This window comes from Oncorhynchus clarkii, chromosome 12, assembly GCF_045791955.1.
Source record: "Oncorhynchus clarkii lewisi isolate Uvic-CL-2024 chromosome 12, UVic_Ocla_1.0, whole genome shotgun sequence".
Classification (NCBI taxonomy): Eukaryota; Metazoa; Chordata; class Actinopteri; order Salmoniformes; family Salmonidae; genus Oncorhynchus; species Oncorhynchus clarkii.
Window position 1 is genome coordinate 18,216,970 of NC_092158.1, and position 18,884 is coordinate 18,235,853.

The 18,884-nt window shown below is 44.1% G+C and overlaps 2 protein-coding genes across 8 annotated transcripts; one reads left to right on the plus strand and one right to left on the minus strand.

The window, feature by feature from the left end:
• Positions 1 to 325: 325 nt before the first annotated feature.
• On the plus strand, positions 326 to 1,907 carry LOC139422817 (small nuclear ribonucleoprotein 35 (U11/U12)). The gene is made up of 2 exons (XM_071174204.1): positions 326 to 377; positions 472 to 1,907. The coding sequence occupies exon 2, from the start codon at positions 494 to 496 to the stop codon at positions 1,295 to 1,297; it is 804 nt and encodes a 267-aa protein (XP_071030305.1). The 5' UTR covers positions 326 to 377; positions 472 to 493; the 3' UTR covers positions 1,298 to 1,907.
• Positions 1,558 to 17,443, minus strand: LOC139422815 (RILP-like protein 1). Of its 7 annotated transcripts, XM_071174197.1 has the most exons (11): positions 16,816 to 17,429; positions 12,910 to 13,057; positions 10,591 to 10,709; positions 10,084 to 10,182; positions 9,831 to 9,977; positions 8,385 to 8,546; positions 5,069 to 5,119; positions 4,826 to 4,980; positions 4,546 to 4,653; positions 4,140 to 4,227; positions 1,558 to 3,390 (listed from the first exon to the last, which is right to left on the minus strand). In XM_071174197.1, the coding sequence occupies exons 1-11, from the start codon at positions 17,101 to 17,103 to the stop codon at positions 3,385 to 3,387; spliced, it is 1,371 nt and encodes a 456-aa protein (XP_071030298.1). In that variant the 5' UTR covers positions 17,104 to 17,429; the 3' UTR covers positions 1,558 to 3,384. The 7 variants fall into 7 exon arrangements, with proteins under 7 accessions (XP_071030298.1, XP_071030300.1, XP_071030297.1 ...); XM_071174199.1 differs by lacking the exon at positions 5,069 to 5,119 and having other exon boundaries at positions 16,816 to 17,438; XM_071174196.1 differs by lacking the exon at positions 4,140 to 4,227 and having other exon boundaries at positions 16,816 to 17,431.
• Positions 17,444 to 18,884: the final 1,441 nt, after the last annotated feature.

Sequence of the window (18,884 nt, forward strand, 5' to 3'; positions counted from 1 at the left end):
AGCTTATCAGTGATGCTGAGGTTTGAGAAAGTTTTGCCGGGAAAAGTATAGATAGGTTTCCTTAGTTTCAATGTCAGAGAATTTTGAGGTTGTGGTAGAAGTTAGTAGCGATTTATTTAGTTTTTACTTGTATTTTTCATGGAAGTACAGAATTGGGCAGATCATGACTGATCGTACATTTCAGCACAGTAGGTGGCAGCACGTACTTTAAACGTTTGTTTGCGGACCGCCATGATATCGAAGAAGAAGAAAGCTGGCCTTACTGAGACACATTTCTTACCGGAACGTACTGAATTAAAACATTTCCTACACGGACTGTTTTGAGTGATGCACAATTCTTTAGATTCCGACTGGTGTCCAACTTGCAGCGACGTCTTGTAAGTAATGACCCACCCAAAAATGATCAGTAGCTATGTCGCAAACAAATGTACATTTTATGTACAGTTTTTTTTAACTATTTGTTTTTTTCAGCCACATTGTTTAGTGTCAGAGAATGAGAGTTATGAACGACTGGAGTCCAGTGGCAAAAGTCTACGACCCTCTCAAGGCGGGCAGCATCGATGGCACAGACGTGGAGCCCCATGACCGGGCCGTCTGGAGAGCCATGGTCGCCCGCTACAAACCCAACAAAGCCGTGGTGGGGGACCCTCTCCTCACTCTATTCGTGGCCCGCTTGAACCCTCAAACAACGGAGGAGAAGCTGAATGAAGTGTTTTCCAATTACGGGGATATCCGCCGGCTGCGCCTGGTGAGGGACCTAGTGACTGGGTTCTCTAAAGGCTATGCCTTCGTTGAATACAAAGAGGAGAGGTCCGTGGTCAGGGCGAGGCGAGACGCCAACAAACTAGTGGTGGACCAAAGTGAGTTGTTTGTGGACTTCGAGCAGGAGAGGACCCTGAAGGGATGGGTACCTCGTCGGCTGGGCGGAGGGCAGGGGGGCAAGAAGGAGTCTGGTCAGCTGCGGTTTGGTGGGAAGGACAGACCCTTCCGCAAACCCATCAACCTTCCTGTCACCATGAACCAGGAATGGGGTGGTGGTAGCAGAGAGTGTGAGAGAGGAGGAGAGAGGGAGGAGCGCTACAGAGATGGGTCCCTGAGCCGTGAGAGAGAGACTGATTGGGGGAGTAGGGGGAGGAGAGATGACAGAGGGAGAGAGAGGGGTGTAGAAAGGGAGTACCACCGAGAGAGGAGGGATAGGAGTTATGAGCGGGAGTCGACGAGAGAGCGGGATGACAGGAGAGAGAGGGATGACAGAAGACACAGGGATGATAAGTACAGACACAGAGACAGGAGATGAAACTCAGTGGTTCCTCTGACTTCTCTGACATCTGAAAGGATGCATGGGTGGAGAGTGAGGTGGAGCAAGTAATACAAAAACGTGTGGACTACATTGGTCTTTTTTCTCTCACCTGGATGGTGTGGACAGGTGATGTCATCTGTAACCTTCTGCTGGCCTGGCTCAGCAGGGTGTTATTATCTACCTGTTGTTCTTTATGCAGTGAATAAAGTTTGTTTTACAGTCTGATTTTGAAGAAAGTTGACATAATACATGAAACATTCTGGGGATCACCATATTTATTGAGTTTGCATATCTGAAAAAAAGGCAACAAGCTGTATGAAAACTGAGACATTTATCATATTTAAAATCCTTCCAATAGAAATCTACTTGGTGTGAAGCGGGTCCATAAAGTTTGTTGCAAAAGAAGGATGTCTTGCATATATTGACATCTTCCCTTGTTTGGATAGATTCTGTATTTATTTCCCCTTTGTGTACATTTTGGTGTAGATGTTGCCACCAGACAAGATATAACCTTTCTCGACTATCAATCCCTTTTGTCACAAATAAGTGTTGCCCTAGTTTTGCGCCTTGATTAAGTATCTTGCATCATAAAATAAATGATTGAAAAGTTGTCCAGTCATAGTAATAGTATTAATGATCTCTTAGCATAGTGAGGCTGAGGCGTTATGTCTGCCTGACTGCTGAAGTCAGGACTACTCATTATCAAGAACCTCCCTCATCCACACTAACCATTTTACTTCTCACAAACCATCTTGCAGCCACAGCACAGAGTTTGGCAAACTGTCATCCATGTTTAAACCAAATATTCCACAATGACATTCAAATTTGCATTCTCAATGGTGTTTTTAGTTTGTGTTGTCACATTTGGTTCCAACATGGCACCCATTCAAAATGTACATGTATATATCAAATACAGTTAGCCAAACTTGCATATTTTTGTCTCTCTTGCTTCATATGTACACCACTTGGCTAGTCCTGAAAACAAAAAAACAGTATCTAGTTAAATAATTCCAAAACAAAAATACTGTCTTTCCATAAGACATTGTAAAACTACAACCTTCTGTGCTTCATTCACCACTGGAAAAATATAAACCCATAACATTTTCTTTAAATTAGGCAATCCCATCTCAACACCCAGTAACGTATTCATTTATGTGCAAGGTCGATCTGTACAAAAACCACCACATCTGTTCACACACTTTTTAGCTGGTGAGGTGGGCCTAGCCATAGTGCCCTCTAGCTGCCTCTAAGGACATGACGGGTCTAGCTCAGGGCCAAGGGAGTATAAAGATGGTTCAGAGCCTACTACATCTGGGTCAGCACTGCCACCATTATCTGAATCATTTAAAAAAACATGCCCACTTGTCTTCAAGGTTTCTTTACTGGATTGAACTCTCCTCTTTCTTCTTCTGTGTCCCATGATTCTCTATCTGGAGTGTCTCGTGTGGTTCCTCTATCTCGATCTCCTGTCACCTCGTTCCACAATCCTTCCAAGCCTGACTCTGTGTATCTCTCACACGCCTAGTGTATCCCTGCCTGTTCTATCACAAAGGGAACCGCTCTGAGCATCCATACATTCTGGTGGGTTTCACTTTGGGATAAAGAAAGGCTCCTCTTCACCCTCAAACCTCTGTGATTCCTGTCACTTAGAAGCAAAAATGTCATACAATCCCATTGTGCTGCAGCAGGCACACTAAGCACAGTCCCAAGGCAAGGCAAGGATTTTACTGTCAAAGCCAGGGTGGTTAGGTTTCACTACTCTAGATGCTGGGTGAATGACTCTGTTACTTAGAGGTGATAGTATTTCAGTGTCCGTATGTATTTCAGTAGGTGGATGGCTGTGCTGAGCTGTAGGTGTGTGTACTGTGCAATAAGCTAACCTTTACGATGCCTTTAAGTGCATTGCAACGTTACAGGGAAAGAGTTCTGAGGGACATCATCAAACGCTGTTCAATCACTACATGTGCTGCAAAGCCTCCTGGGCCTGTTCTGTGTACACCTCATCATTCCCCGCCCACGAGCTGAAGCTGTCATCAAACTGTGCATTCCGCTGGGAGTTCCGCCTCTTGTCACGAGAGAAGAAGCTAAACCTGGGAGAGAAGAGGAAGCAAGGAAGAACAGAGGAGGAAGAGAGGAGGGAAGAGTCGAGAAGGACAGAGAAAAAGAGAGACAAAAAAGTGGACTTCACTACTCAGCGTCATTATTCCTTTATGTTCTCCAGACATATTATTTAGAGTCCTGGTTATAACTGTTAAAATACATAGAAGTGAGATGCATTTCTACCAGTGGAGGCTGCTGAGGGGAGGACGGCTCATAATAATGGCAGGAAAGGAACTAATGGAATGGCTCATGTGTTTGATGTATTTGCTGCCATTCCACCTATTCTGCTTCAGCCATTACCACGAGCCCGTCCTCCCCATTTAAGGTGCCACCAACCTCCTGTGATTTCTACCTAGTGAGTTATGAGTGGAGACTGAAAGGACATCTGGGTTAGAGCACAAAGCAACAGGAGCAGAGCAAAAGCAAAAGTGTTATCCAAATCTGTTAGTGAATTGGAAACGGGAGTGAATAAACATCCTATTCTGATTGGCTGATTCTAATGATCTACCATCTTCACACTGGACAGTGATTTAGATATCCCCACAATCAGCCAATCAGAATACAAACACCTACATGGGGTGGGAGGGTCCATGCAGGTCCGATAAACAGGGCCCAGAGTTTTTACTGGTTAGATCACAAGGTAAGAAAAACTCCTGGCCACACGAATAAAAGCATTGGATGGGGGGTGTTAGCTAAGACAGTGAGTGACACAGAGGCCAACCAATGACAGGGGTCGTACAAGGGATATGAGACGTCTGATTGGCTGTAAAGTGGGGTCATCTGGAATCAACCCAGCCGCCACCATCGGCATTATGGCTGTGAAGATCCTGTCACACAGAGGTACACACACACACACATACACAGGTATAAATACACACACGCGTATACCCGCACAAGCACATACACACACAGACATTCACAAAGAGGCAAGCAGAGAGAGAGAGACAGAGGGAGAGGGACCACATCAACCACAGCACATTTCATTTATATTCTTCTGCTGTGAGATGTAGCCATGTTGTTGTTGCCAGATGGTGGTTACTTTAAACCACACATGCTGATTTAGTTGACCAGGAGATAAATGCACGTGCGCATCATAAATGCGATATGTTAAAGGTATCCAGTGTATCTGTGTGATTGGTACGTACAGGCGTTTGATTCCTGACTCAGGCTGCGCGTTGTGTCGGGGCCGTGCCCTCAGCTGTTCGGGGGATGGGGAAGGAGTGGGAGGCCCGGTCTCATCCTCCACCTCTTCACTGGAGAGAGGAAGAACAGTCATCACTCCACTACCATCATCATCATCAGCATTGTCAATATTGTTCACTTTTAACTTCTTAAATTAAACCTGACAAACTGCGATAATCTCATCTGATTGTTTATGATTTTCTAAACATGTTCTGTTTGTATGGTAAAAATAAAGATGGCTGCCTTTTGTAGTAGGCGACCTCCTCCTGCAGCACGAACACTTTGGACTTGAGCTCGTTCCTCTCATGCAGAACGTCTCTCAGCTCCTGTAGTGTGAACCGGGGCCTGTTGGGATCCTTCTGGTCCAGGCCGTCCACCTCCTCATCACATAGTGCCTCCTAGTGGGGGACAGCCACATTACACCATGGGATGATGGAAGGAAGAGAGGAGGGCAGGAAAGGAAGGAATAGAAGAAAGGAGGGATACCTTGGTAAAATGTTGAAACAGAGCAGGTGTGTCCTGATCACACATCGCCTCCTGGTGGCACAGGAAGAGAACTGTAGGTCAGACCCTGGGCCCTGTTACAATACTAAGGCAATGCACCCTTCTCTCCTTCCTGCCTTCCTTCCTTACCTCAGATACTGATCTTCAGACTAACTCATTGCTTGCAACCAACAGAGGTCAGTCATGCAGCAAACAGTCTTTTAGCAAGTCACTGTGTAGCAAATGAAGCGTGGAAAAAAGAGGCATGAACAACCAGTCATGCTATTATCATGACTGGCTAAACTAATGTTCTAATGCTCTAAGTGCTGTTGGTGCCAACTACATACTTTGCCATTGCAGATGAAAGGAAAGAGACTGAACTAGTCCATGGGGTGGCAGTGCAGTCTATGTTTAGATGTGACAGCTGCAGTGGTACAGTCTGACCCAGTTATCTCACACACACACACACACACACACACACACACACACACACACACACACACACACACACACACACACACACACACACACACACACACACACACACACACACACACACACACACACACACACACACACACACACACACATAGTTGGTAGAGGGACACTTAATTCACACATGCTCTGTGCCATCTAAATCAACATTTAGGGTGTTCAAACTGGGGTAGTAGAACTGCAGGCAGGAGCACACACACACTGTGCATGTACAGTAGCTGGCAAAAGTTTGGACACACCTGCTCATTCAATGTTTTTTCTTTATTTTTACTATTTTCTATATTGTAGAATAATAGTGAAGACATCAAAACTATGAAATAACACATATAGAATCATGTAACCAAAAAAGTATTAAACAAACAAAATATATTTGAGATTCTTTAAAGTAGCCACCCTTTGCCTTGATGACAGCTTTGCTCAACCAGCTTCATGAGGTAGTCACCTAGAATGCATGTCAATTAACAGGTGTGCCTTGTTAAAAGTTAATTTGTGGAATTGGTATACAGAAGATAGCCCTATTTGGTAAAATACCAAGTCCATATTATGACAAGAACAACTCAAAGAGGCAAAGAGGCAAAGAGAAACGACAGCCCTTCATTACTTTAAAGACATGAAGGTTAATCAATCCGGAATATTTCAAGAACTTTGAAAGTTTCTTCAAGTGCAGCCGCAAAAACCATCAATGATGAAATATGAGGACCGCCACAGGAAAGGAAGTTACGGTTGGTTACCTCTGCTGCAGAGGATAAGTTCATTCATTAGAGTTAACTGCACCTCAGATTGCAGCCCAAATAATTGCTTCACAGAGTTCAAGTAACAGACACATCTCATCCTCAACTATTCAGAGGAGACTGCGTGAATCAGGTCTTCATGGTCAAATTGATACAAAGACCCCACTACTAAAGGACACCAATAAAAAGAAGAGACTTGCTTGGGCCAAGAAACACGAGCAATGAACATTAGACCGGTGGAAATCTGTCCTTTAGGCTGATGAGTCCAAATTTGAGATTTTGGGTTCCAACTGCTGTGTCTTTGTGAGACGCAGAGTATGTGAACGGCTGATCTCCGCATGTGTGGTTCCCACCATGAAGCATGGATGAGGTGTGATGGTGTGGGGGTGCTTTGCTGATGACACACTTTATTTAGAATTCAAGATACACTTAACCAGCATGGCTACTAGAGCATTCTGCAGCGATACGCCATTCCATCTGGTTTGCTCTTAGTGGGACTATCATTTGTTTTTCAACAGGACGATGACCCAACACACCTCCAGGCTGTGTAAGTGCTATTTGACCAAGAAGGCGAGTGATGAAATGTTGCATCAGATGATCTGGCCTCCACAATCACCCGACCTCAAACCAATTGAGATGGTTTGGGATGAGTTGGACAGCAGAGTGAATTAAACACAGCCAAAAAGTGCTCAGCATATGTGGGAATTCCTTCAAAACTGTTGGAAAAGCATTCCAGGTATACCTCAGGTATATACATTTCATGTATACCTCATGAAGCTGGTTGAGAGAATCCCAAGAGTTTGCAAAGCTGTCATCAAGGCAAAGGGTGGCTACTTTTGAAGAATCTCAAATATAAAATATATTTAGACTTGTTTAACACCTTTTTAGTTACTACATGATTCCACATGTGTTATTTCATAGTTTTGATGTCTTCACTATTATTCTACAATCTATTATTATTCTATTACACTATTATTCTATTATTCCCCCTCTTCAAAGGGGGAGACACCCTGGACCCAAACTGTTACAGACCTATATCCATCCTGCCCTGCCTATCTAAGGTCTTCGAAAGCCAAGTCAACAAACAGGTCACTGACCATCTCGAATCTCACCGTACCTTCTCCGCTGTGCAATCTGGTTTCCGAGCCGGTCACGGGTGCACCTCAGCCACGCTCAAGGTACTAAACGATATCATAACCGCCATCGATAAAAGACAGTACTGTGCAGCCGTCTTCATCGACCTTGCCAAGGCTTTCGACTCTGTCAATCACCATATTCTTATCGGCAGACTCAGTAGCCTCGGTTTTTCTGATGACTGCCTTGCCTGGTTCACCAACTACTTTGCAGACAGAGTTCAGTGTGTCAAATCGGGGGGCATGCTGTCCGGTCCTCTGGCAGTCTCTATGGGGGTGCAATTGTAATTATTGTAATTATTTGCCTACCTCCTCATGCCTTTTGCACACAATGTATATAGACTCTCCTTTTTTTCTACTGTGTTATTGACTTGTTAATTGTTTACTCCATGTGTTGTCCATGTGTTGTCTGCTCACACTGCTATGCTTTATCTTGGCCAGGTCGCAGTTGCAAATGAGAACTTGTTCTCAACTAGCCTACCTGGTTAAATAAAGGTGAAATAAATTAAAAATTAAAAAAATTAAAACAATGTAGAAAATAGGAAAAATAAAGGAAAACCTGTGAATGAGTAGGTGTGTCCAAACTTTTGACTGGTACTGTATATATATACTGTATATATCCTTCCCCGACACACACACTGACTGTAACGTATGCATATGCACACTCCAACACATACTGTATCCATACACAATCCCTCACTCTTCATCTTACTCTCAAACACACACTTATGTGGTAAAGTTTAGTTAGGGAAAAGGGTTCACTGACTCACATGCTGAACTACCAAGGTTTGCTGGATCAAAAACACAGTCCTTGACCGGTCACTCAGGCAGCACTCTGTTCTCTAGCTAAACCAGCATCTATATAACACTGTTTAGGGGGACGGTGGCGGTGCAAAGGTTAGAGGTCACGACAAACACACCATTCTGGGGGCGGCTAGCTAGCTAGCACTACGGTGTTACCCATAGCAACACGGCCTCTTCCTCTACATCCTCATCAGCATCCAGGGACGGGAGACGCGGGGCGGGATCGTAATGCCCCAACCGCAGCTCTGGGGGGTAGTGTCTGTCTGGTTCGGGCCAGCCCACACCCTGAATCCCCGCCTCTGAGGAGGGAATACCAGGCTGGGGGAGGGGGAGGGGAGTTATTGTACCTTTTTTTTATCCAGGTTAGTCTCACTGAGATCAAATCTCTCTAGAAAATTCTTACAGACATTGTAAAAGGAAAGTGAAAACATAAATCGTACTGCAGAGTATTGTGGGTGATGAGTGTACAACTGAGTTTACAACACATTAAGAACACCTTCCTAAATATTGAGTTGCACAGCACCTCAGAACAGCCTCAATTTGTCAGAGCATTGACTCTACAAGGTGTCGAAAGCTTTCCACAGGGATGCTGGCCCATGTTGACTCCAATGCTTCCCACAGTTGTGTCAAGTTGACTGGATGTTCTGGGTGGTGGACCATCCTTGATACACATGGAAAACTATTGAGCGTGAAAAACCAAGCAGTGTTGCAGTTCTTGAGGTACACAAACCAGTGCACCTGACACCTACTACCATACTATATTCAAAGGCACTTCAATCTTTTGTCTTGCCCATTCAGCCTCTGAATGGCACACAAACACAATACATGTCTCAACTGTCTCAAGGCTTAACAGTCCTTCTTTAACCTGCCTCCTCCCCTTCATCTACACTGATTGAATGTGATTTAACAAATTACATCTGTGAAGGATCACATCTTTCACCTGGATTCACCTGGTCAGTCTATGTCATGGAAAGGGCAGGTGGTCATAATGTTTTGTCCACTCAGTGTACGTGTTACACTTGCTGTATGAAGTCTGTGAAAAATCTGTGTTTAATTTGGCTACCAGTGAACCCATTTGGTGACTATACAGGTCATTGTCAGGTCACTTTTAGCTGTCCTGATTTGTCTGGCTGCCATTCTGTCTCTTTTTATATCCCTCTGGTTGGCTGGTTGGTTGGCTGGTTGGTTGGCTGGTTGGCTGGCTGGTTGGTTGGCTGACTGTGGAGGGGTAGAAGGGAGGAAGGCTATTTCTGTCCTGGCCCCCTCCTTCCACCTCCAATGATAGCTAGGTCATGTTTTCCGATGAGGCAGAGACTCCATGCTCCCTGACTCACTAGCTACAGCCAGGCTCTACAGGCTGTGAGTCAGACTGCTATAAATGAACTCAGGCTGCAAAGATACTCTCATAGATGTGGAAAGAAAAGAGAATACCAGCACACTGCATGTGACTCTGCCAGAGGCTGCCAGGCTTATAATGTAGCACCTGGGTCTGCTGGGAGCATGTCTGCCTGTATAAACTGTATAGTTACATGTGCAGGTGAGTGTTTCCTGTGTAGCTGTGCCTGGCTGGGTTTGTGCGACCTGAGCAGGTGTTGTTATTACCTGTGCAGGGGATGGGAGCTGGGGAGGAGGCACCTCTGGACCCTGAGGGGGCATGTCTCCTTGCAGTCGCTCCCTTAAACGTGTAACTTCCTGCCGGAGTGCTCCCATTTCCTGTACCCGTGCCTGAGCTCCCGCCTCCAGTTCCACCTTAAACATACAAATATAATACATTTAAAAAATAATTCTGAACTCTTTTGTTTTGCATATACAGTTGGTAAAACAATATGTATTACACATCCTAAGGGCTTGGAACCTTCTGCTCGATGAGGGCTTTCCCTTGAGCTTCCACCACAGAGATCTTATGGCGCAGGTCATGGTTGATCTTCATCAGACGAGACTGCTGCTGCTGGAGCTAGAAAGAGGTGAAGGGATGGAGGGGAAGATGCAGGGATATGGATGGATGGGGTGGAGATAGAGATAGAGGGGGGAGAAATGAGAAGAAGTGTGAGAGAGTTAGGGGACAGGCAGAACAGAGAGCGGGTCACGGAGAGAGAACAAGTACAGGAGGATGTAATAAAGTGGGAAACAGAGAAAGAGAAGATAGTTAATTGATCCATCAAATCAATACACTTGAATAAATAAACAGATTCCCCACATCCTACAAGGAGTCCCTGACCCCTGACCACTGACTTAAGGTCAGCTTTTTGTTCTCCCTCCTAATGGCTAAGGGTAGAATTGGGGAAGGGTTAGCTGATCTTTGGTCTATGTATAGGGAGGGACAACTTCTACCCCAAGCAAGCACCCATCCTGCCGCCCTTACTGCCTCAACGTCCTCATTCTTGAGCGTGAGCTCGCGGTCTTTGGCTCGGATCTCGTCCCTCTGCTTGTCCACTACCTCCTTCAGCTTCTTCATCACCTGACGCTCCCGCTCCGACATACCTGGCAACGCAACAAATCAACATCAGATCTGACAACCTGAGATGCAGAGCAGAGAGGGGTAAGTATTGAGGAACAATATAAAGGCCTGGCAGCCAAGACACAGGAGAAAGGAGCCAAGTTAGAACAACATGAATACCCTGTGTGTATTATGTTTACACATGTTGAACTGCATGGGAGAATACATCAAGTGAATATGCACAGCAGCGGAGTTCCTGTCTGTGAGCCCGACTAGGTTTAAAATAGAAAACAGCACACACACCTGATTTCTCTGACACAGACACTGCGTACCCCTGGCTGACACAGCCCTGAATATAAACGATGGAGGAAGCAAGACTTTTAAACTTCAGTCAGGACTCACTGAGCAGGTGGAGAGGGGACTGGGGGGACTTTGTGGAGACTTATGTGTGCGTGAAGCATGATAATGCAGTGTGTGTGTGTCTAGCAGGTGTACGGAACACTGAGGGTGGTTTGTGCCCGTCTTCTTGTATGTGTGTGTGTGTGTGTGTGTGTGTGTGTGTGTGTGTGTGTGTGTGTGTGTGTGTGTGTGCGTCAGGGGGACTGTATCTCCTCTGTGACATCACAACAGAGCCACTCACAGTGATGAGACTGGCTCAGCCTCAAACACAGAGAAGGCCTCCTTTGTGTGTGTGTGTGTGTGTGTGTGTGTGTGTGTGTGTGTGTGTGTGTGTGTGTGTGTGAGAGAGAGAGAGAGCGAGGGAGCGACGGTGTACATTGAGTGTACAAAACATTAGGAACACCTACTACTTCCATGACAGACTGACCAGGTGAATCCAGGTGAAAGCTACGATCCCACTCACTTCAATCAGTGTAGATGAAGGGGAGGAGACAGGTTAAAGAAGTATTTTTAAGCCTTGAGACAATTGAGACATTGATTATGTCTGTGTGTCATTCAGATGGTGAATGGACAAGACAAAACATTTAAGTGCCTTTGAACAGGGTATGGTAGTAGGTGTCAGGTGCACCTGTTTGAGTGTGTCAAGAACTGCAACGCTGCTGGGTTTTTCCCACTCAACAGTTTCCCTTGTGTATCAAGAATGGTACAGCACCCAAAGGACAATTGTGGGATGTTTTGGAGTCAACATGGGCCAGCATCCCGTGGAATGCTTTCGACCCCTTGTAGAGTCTATGCCCTGACAAATTGAGGCTGTTCTGAGGGTGTTTGTATGGTATGCATGTGTAACCCACATTCTTTCAATATTGTTATTGTGTGTGCACTGTAAACCCAATGTGCCCCATTACTAAAAACTTTTGAGGAAACCTGTTGCATTTAATATACTCTATCTTTTAATATATGATTTTGTAGTCATTACTCAAACTGATAGAGTCACTATGACCCTGTAGGGGGTCCAGATTTAAGTTGTATCAGCTTAAAATATTTGAGTAATGTCTCCCAATATAATTTCCCAGTGTGTCTTGCCTTTTCAACTGAATTGTAGTTACCACCCATGACTGTATTTGTTAGTGACAGAGCCACGGTTGTTCAATTCGTTCATTCTCAGTCAAAGTGAGTTCCTAGGTGAATGTTATCATTATAATTAAACTCATAACAATACATTCATATCTCATAAAGTCTTACTTTGAGGCCAAGCTTTACCTGTCACGTTCTGACCATAGTTATTTTGTATTTTCTTTGTTTTAGTGTGGTCAGGGCGTGAGTTGGGTGGGCAGTCTATGTTTTCTGTTTCTATGTGGGGTTTCTTGTTTGGCCTGATATGGTTCTCAATCAGAGGCAGGTGTTAGTCATTGTCTCTGATTGGGAGCCATATTTAGGTATCCTGTTTTCTGTTGGGGTTTTGTGGGTGGTTGTTTTCAGTCTTTGTGTGTCTGCACCAGATAGGACTGTTCCGGGTGTCACGTTTGTTGTTTTGTCATTTGAAGTGTTCAGTTTTTTTTTATTATTATTAAATCAAGATGAACACTAACCACGCTGTGCTTTGGTCCTCTCCTTCTTCCATCGACGACAACCGTTACATTACCCTACTACAGTGGCCTGAAACTCATGGTTTACAGGCCACATCAGGCCTACAAAATTCCGGTAACTTTATTGAAATTCCCATATAAATTTTTTTTTTAAATCCCTTCTCATTAAGTTTTGAGTCAGTACCAAGGTAATAAAAGTAATAATGCGTGTGTGGGTTAAGAGTCCAGGGTGTAGAGTGAGGGGTTTAGGGTTGAGTACCTTCGTGCCTCTGTATGTCCTCTTCACTCATGGGATCTTTGATGGACATGTTAGTGAGAAGAGTCTTGTTCTCTTCCTGAAGTTGAGCGATCTGAGACAACAGGTCCTGGGCCTCCCCTCGCCATACATCTTCTACCAGCTCCAACTCCTACACACACATACACACACATAGAGTTAACATATACACACACAGAGATACCTCGTCTGCCCTGAAAGAACTTCACTTGACTCTATGTAAACTGGATACCATACATCCTGAGGCTGCCTTTACATACATCCTGCCTTTACATACAGCCTTTACATAAGTCCTGAGGCTGCATTTATTATAACCGGGGATTTTAACAAAGCTAACCTGAGAACTAGACTTCCTAAATTCTATCAGCATATTGAATGCGCGACACGGGCTGCTAGCATTCTGGATCATTGCTACTCTAACTTCCGCAATGCATACAAAGCCCTCCCCCGCCCTGCTTTCGGCAAATCTGACCATGACTCCATTTTGTTGCTCCCAGCCTCTAGACAGAAACTAAAACAGGAAATGCCCATGCTCCGTTCTGTCCCACGTTGGTCTGACCAATTGGATTCCACTCTTCAGGATTGCTTCAATCACATGGACTGAGATATGTTCCAGATCGCCTCAGACAACAACATTGATGTATACGCTAACTTATTAGCAAGTGCATCAGAGATGTCGTACCCTCTGTGACTATTAAAACATTTCCTAACCATAAACCGTGGATTGATGGCAGCATTCGCGCAAAAATGAAAGTGCGAACCACCGCTTTTAATCATGGCAAGACGACTGGAAACTAATACAAACAGTGCAGCTATTCCCTCCGCAAGGCAACCAAACAAGCAAAGCATCAGTATAGAGACAAAGTAGAGTCGCAATTCAACGTCTCAAACACAAGACGTATGTGGCAGGGTCTACAGTCAATCACGGATCACAAAAAGAAAACCAGCCCCGTTGCGGACATCAACGTCTTGCTCCCAGACAAATTAAACAACTTCTTTGCTTGCTTTGAGGACAATACAGCGCCACTGACACGGCCCCCTACCAAAGCCTGTGGGCTCTCCTTCTCCGTGGCCAACGTGAGCAAAACATTTAAACGTGTTAACTCTCGCAAGGCTGCCGTGTTAACCCTCGCAAGGCTGCCTCAGAGCATGCGCAGACCAGCTGGCTGGTGTGTTCACGGACATATTCAATCAATCCCTATCCCAGTCTGTTGTCCCCACATGCTTCAAGATAGCCACCATTGTTCCTGTTCCCAAGAAAGCTAAGGTAACTGAACTAAATGACTATCGTCCCGTTGCACTCACTTCTGTCATCACGAAGTGCTTTGAGAGTCAAGGAGCATATCGTCTCTACCATACCTGATACCCTATACCCACTCCAATTTGCTTACCGCCCCGATAGGTCCACTGACGATGCAATCGCCATCACACTGCACACTGGCCTATCCCATCTGGACAAGAGGAATACCTATGTAAGAATGCTGTTCATTGACTACAGTTCAGCATTTAATACCATAGTACCCTCCGCCCTGTGCAACTGTGTCTTGGAATTTCTGACGGGCCGCCCCCAGGTGGTGAAGGTAGGAAACAACATCTCCACCCCGCTGATCCTCAACACTGGGGCCCCACAAGGGTGCGTTCTCAGCCCTCTCCTGTACTCCCTGTTCACCCATGACTGCGTGGACATGCACGCCTCTAACTCAATCATCAAGTTTGCAGACGACACTACAGTGGTAGGCTTGGTTACCAACAACGACCAGACGGCCTACAGGGAGGAGGTGAGGGCCCTCGGAGTGTGGTGTCAGGAAAATAACCTCTCACTCAATGTCAAAAAAACAAAGGAGATGATCATGAACTTCAGGAAACAGCAGAGGGAGCAAACTGTTGCATATACCCTGACTCTGCGTGCAATGAACGCTAGAGAAGTGACACAATTTCACCTGGTTAATATTGCCTGCTAACCTGGTTTTCTTTTAGCTAAATATGCAGGTTTAAAAATATATACTTCTGTGTATTGATTTTAAGAAAGGCATTGATGTTTATGGTTAGGTACACTCGTGCAACGATTGTGCTTTTTTCGTAAATGCGCTTTTGTTAAATCATCCCCCGTGTGGCGAAGTTGGCTGTCTTTGTTAGGAAGAAATAGTCTTCACACAGTTCGCAATGAGCCAGGCAGCCCAAACTGCTGCATATACCCTGACTCTGTTGCAAGAGAAGTGACACAATTTACCTAGTTAAAATAAATTAATGTTAGCAGGCAATAATTAACTAAATATGCAGGTTTAAAAATATATACTTGTGTATTGTTTTTAAGAAAGGCATTGATGTTTATGGTTAGGTACACGTTGGAGCAACGACAGTCCTTTTTCGCAAATGCGCACCGCATCAATTAAATGCAACGCAGGACACGCTAGATAAACTAGTAATATCATCAACCATGTGTAGTTAACTAGTGATTATGATTGATTGATTGTTTTTTATAAGATAAATGTAATGCTAGCTAGTAATTTACCTTGGCTTCTTACTGCATTCGCGTAACAGGCAGGCTCCTCGTGGAGTGCAATGAGGCAGGTGGTTATAGCGTTGGACTAGTTAACTGTAAGGTTGCAAGATTGAATCCCCGAGCTGACATGGTAAAAATCTGTTGTTCTGCTCCTGAACAAGGCAGTTAACCCACCGTTCCTAGGCCGTCATTGAAAATATGAATGTGTTCTTAACTGACTTGCCTCGTAAATAAAGGTGTAAAAAATTTATATATAAATAAATAAATCTGCCAAACCGGTGTCCAAAAATACCGATTTCCGATTGTTATGAAAACTTGAAATCGGCCCTAATTAATCAGCCATTCCGATTAATTGGTCGACCTCTAGTGTGAGGTGCATCTTCCTGGCATGGTTTAGGACCACTCATTCGCGCATTAAAGCTTCTTTTGGTGTTTCCTTTATTTTTCCAGTTACCTGTATGCGCTTGTGATAAAACTTAATCCACAGCTATTTTTTTATAGAGAAGCTATTGATCCTCTGTGGCTAAATTAAGCTCTCTGGTTTATTTTGAACATTTGAGACCCAGCTCCTGTGGTTCCAGTAATGTATTTTTTATACATATATAATATTAATTCTGCCCCTGGGCCCCCTACGGGCTTGGGCCCAGGGCAGAGGAACATAACTAGGGATAGAGATATAGGTTTCATGTAAATGTGACATGTTATAGACCTACTAGCAAATTGGATGCAGTCTATCACAGTGCCATCCGTTTTGTCGCCAAAGCCCCAAATACTACCCACCACTGCGACCTGTACGCTCTCGTCGGCTGGTCCTTGCTACATATTTGTCGCCAAATAGGTAAAGCTTCGCCTTATCTCAGCTCACTGGTCACCATAGCAGCACCCACCCGTAGCACGCGCTCCCCAAAGCCAACACCTGCACATCTATCACTCCAGTGTCAATTGCTAAATTGTAATTACTTTGCCACTATGGCCTATTTAATACCTTACCTCCTTACTTAATTTGCAATGTAGCCTATCCACAGTCAATCAAGTTGTCATTAATGTCAGATTCATATTTTAGAGGGGGTATATCAGTGGTTAGATTTTCAATTATATTAATATATAGTATCGGCCAACTATTCAAAAAGTTATTGTTATAACAATGTAATTGCATTATTCTCATGATGGCAAATTAGTTGCCTTCTCTTTCTGTTCTTTCTATTTGTTTTCTTTCTTTCTTTTCTATTTTTTGTTACCAGTATTGTCATATCTTCACCTTAAATGATTAGGCTATTATGCCTATTATTAGGCCTACTGTTTTAAATTAGGCTACGTTTGGTAACAACTACCCCTATTATTAATCTCAGGCCTATGATTTATCTCATCCTGTATAAGATAATTGTGACCTTCTTGTGTTTCTTCTCTTTCTCCAGCCGGTCTATCCTCTCCAGGCGTAGTTTATCCAGCTCCAGCCTCAGCTCATCTGTCTCCGGGCTGATGCTGTTCCTACTGACCATCACCTCCACGATTTCCAGCACCCGCACTACTTTGGGCATGAGCCTGGACAGAGCCTCGCAGCCGTACTGATCAATGATCCTCTCAAACTCTTGGCCCACTACCGCGGCTATGTCATACACGTCCATAACCGTTAAATCGGTCACATTCTTTTCCAACGTTGACCCGAACTCCTCCATGTCTGGCTGGGTGGGTGAGTTTGTATTCTGACTGTACCCCGCTCTGGCTGCTTTCCGCAGACCCACCCTGCTTACCCGGTCTATTATATTTCCTTCGCCACAATAAACTTCCTCCCTTAGGAAAAACTATTGACTTTTCGTCGTTCGGCTCGTTCTGTGTGTATCTGATCCACTTCAATAAGTCCTTAAATGCGTATCGATTGCGTTTTTCTACTCCTGTCGGACGTCTTGTAAGGGATTTTTGATAAATTTGATGAAATCACCCGGCGCTGTCCCATTGTGGTCTTGTCTTTGCTGTCGTTCTTTTCCGATTCTGTGGTCAGATTGCAGTTTGTAATGCGCATGTCAGGAATATCAATCGCATGAGGTCGCTGCTAGGTTGAACTTGGAAAAAAATAATAGAACATGACATCTCAGTCTGAGTGGTATATTATCTCCCACTAGTGGCAAAACAAATCAGTTGTTGTGACAGAATACAGGGCACATAGCCATATTTTTCACCTAGTCGGCTAAGGGATTTGAAACGTCAGCCTTTTATTTACTGTCACAACAGTCTTAGCCACTAGGCTACCTGCCATCCTATGATGATAATTAATGAGGGGAGAAGGATTAGACATAGGCATCATAATTGATCCCACAATATTATAAATCAGATCAGTGTAATGACTGGATTGTGTTTATTATAGAAAGGATAACATTGACTATGGAAATCCACCCTGCACCACAGTATACTGTCAAATGAAACATGTACAATATAATAAACTTAAAATAGTAATCAATAAAATACATACATTGGTCCAATATGTAAACACATACTTCAAGTAGTAGACTATAAGGCCTAACACATTCACAGATAAAACTATTCCGAAAATTTGGCTAACCACGCTTCTTTTCTTTCATTGAGTGAGTTTTGTGGGAGAAGGAGGAGGAATTGATTTACATTTTATTTAACTAGGCAAGTCATTTAAGAACAAATTCTTTACAATGGTGGCCTACCCCGGCCAAACCTGGACAACGCTGGGCCAATTGTGCGCTGCCCTATGGGACTCCCAATCACAGCATGTTTTGATACAGCCTGGAATCAAACCAGGGTCTGTAGTGACGTCTCTAGCACTGAGATGCAGTACCTTAGATCGCTGCGCCACTCGAGAGGGGGAGGAGGAGGAAGAGGATGGTGAGGAGGAAGAGCAGGGAGGAGGAGGAGGAGAGAGAAACAAACAAAGCAAGGTGCAATGGGAGGGGTTAGGACATAGCTGTAGGGAGGTGAAACTAAACAGGAGATTTACATGATGATACACTGGAACTTGGTACTGATTCACTAGACCTTAAAACAACATACTGGTAAGTGGAAAGACAGAAATACCCAGAAACAATAGAACACATGCAATGGGCTTTTCTAGTTTTTATGTTACCATTGAGGGATAGTTGAGTTTATCTTACCAAAAATCAGATTGTGAGGATAAAACACAGCACAAAATGTGATATTAGTGCATAATTTAATACTGCACTTGAACTTATGGTTTAAGGCTATCGAATGTGTTGAGGTACAATACTTTGTGTACTTAGTGTGTAGATAAACTCAGCAAAAAAAGAAATGTCCTCACTGTCAACTGCGTTTATTTTCAGCAAACTTAACATGTGTAAATATTTGTATGAACATAAAAAGATTCAACAACTGAGACAAACTGAACAAGTTCCACAGACATGTGACTAACAGAAATTGAATAATGTGTCCCTGAATAAAGGCGGGGTCAAAATCAAAAGTAACAGTCAGTATCTGG

Bases quoted from the DNA above. Each gene is read 5' to 3' on its own strand.
- LOC139422817 (XM_071174204.1), top strand. From the start codon at position 494: ATGAGAGTTATGAACGACTGGAGTCCAGTGGCAAAAGTCTACGACCCT.
- LOC139422815 (XM_071174196.1), bottom strand. From the start codon at position 17,103: ATGGAGGAGTTCGGGTCAACGTTGGAAAAGAATGTGACCGATTTAACG. The intron at 4,981-5,068 runs GTATCCCTCCTT...GTCCCCCACTAG, and splicing joins TGTTTCAACATTTTACCAAG to GAGGCACTATGTGATGAGGA. The intron at 4,654-4,825 runs GCAGCCATCTTT...TCCTCTCTCCAG, and splicing joins GAGGTCGCCTACTACAAAAG to TGAAGAGGTGGAGGATGAGA.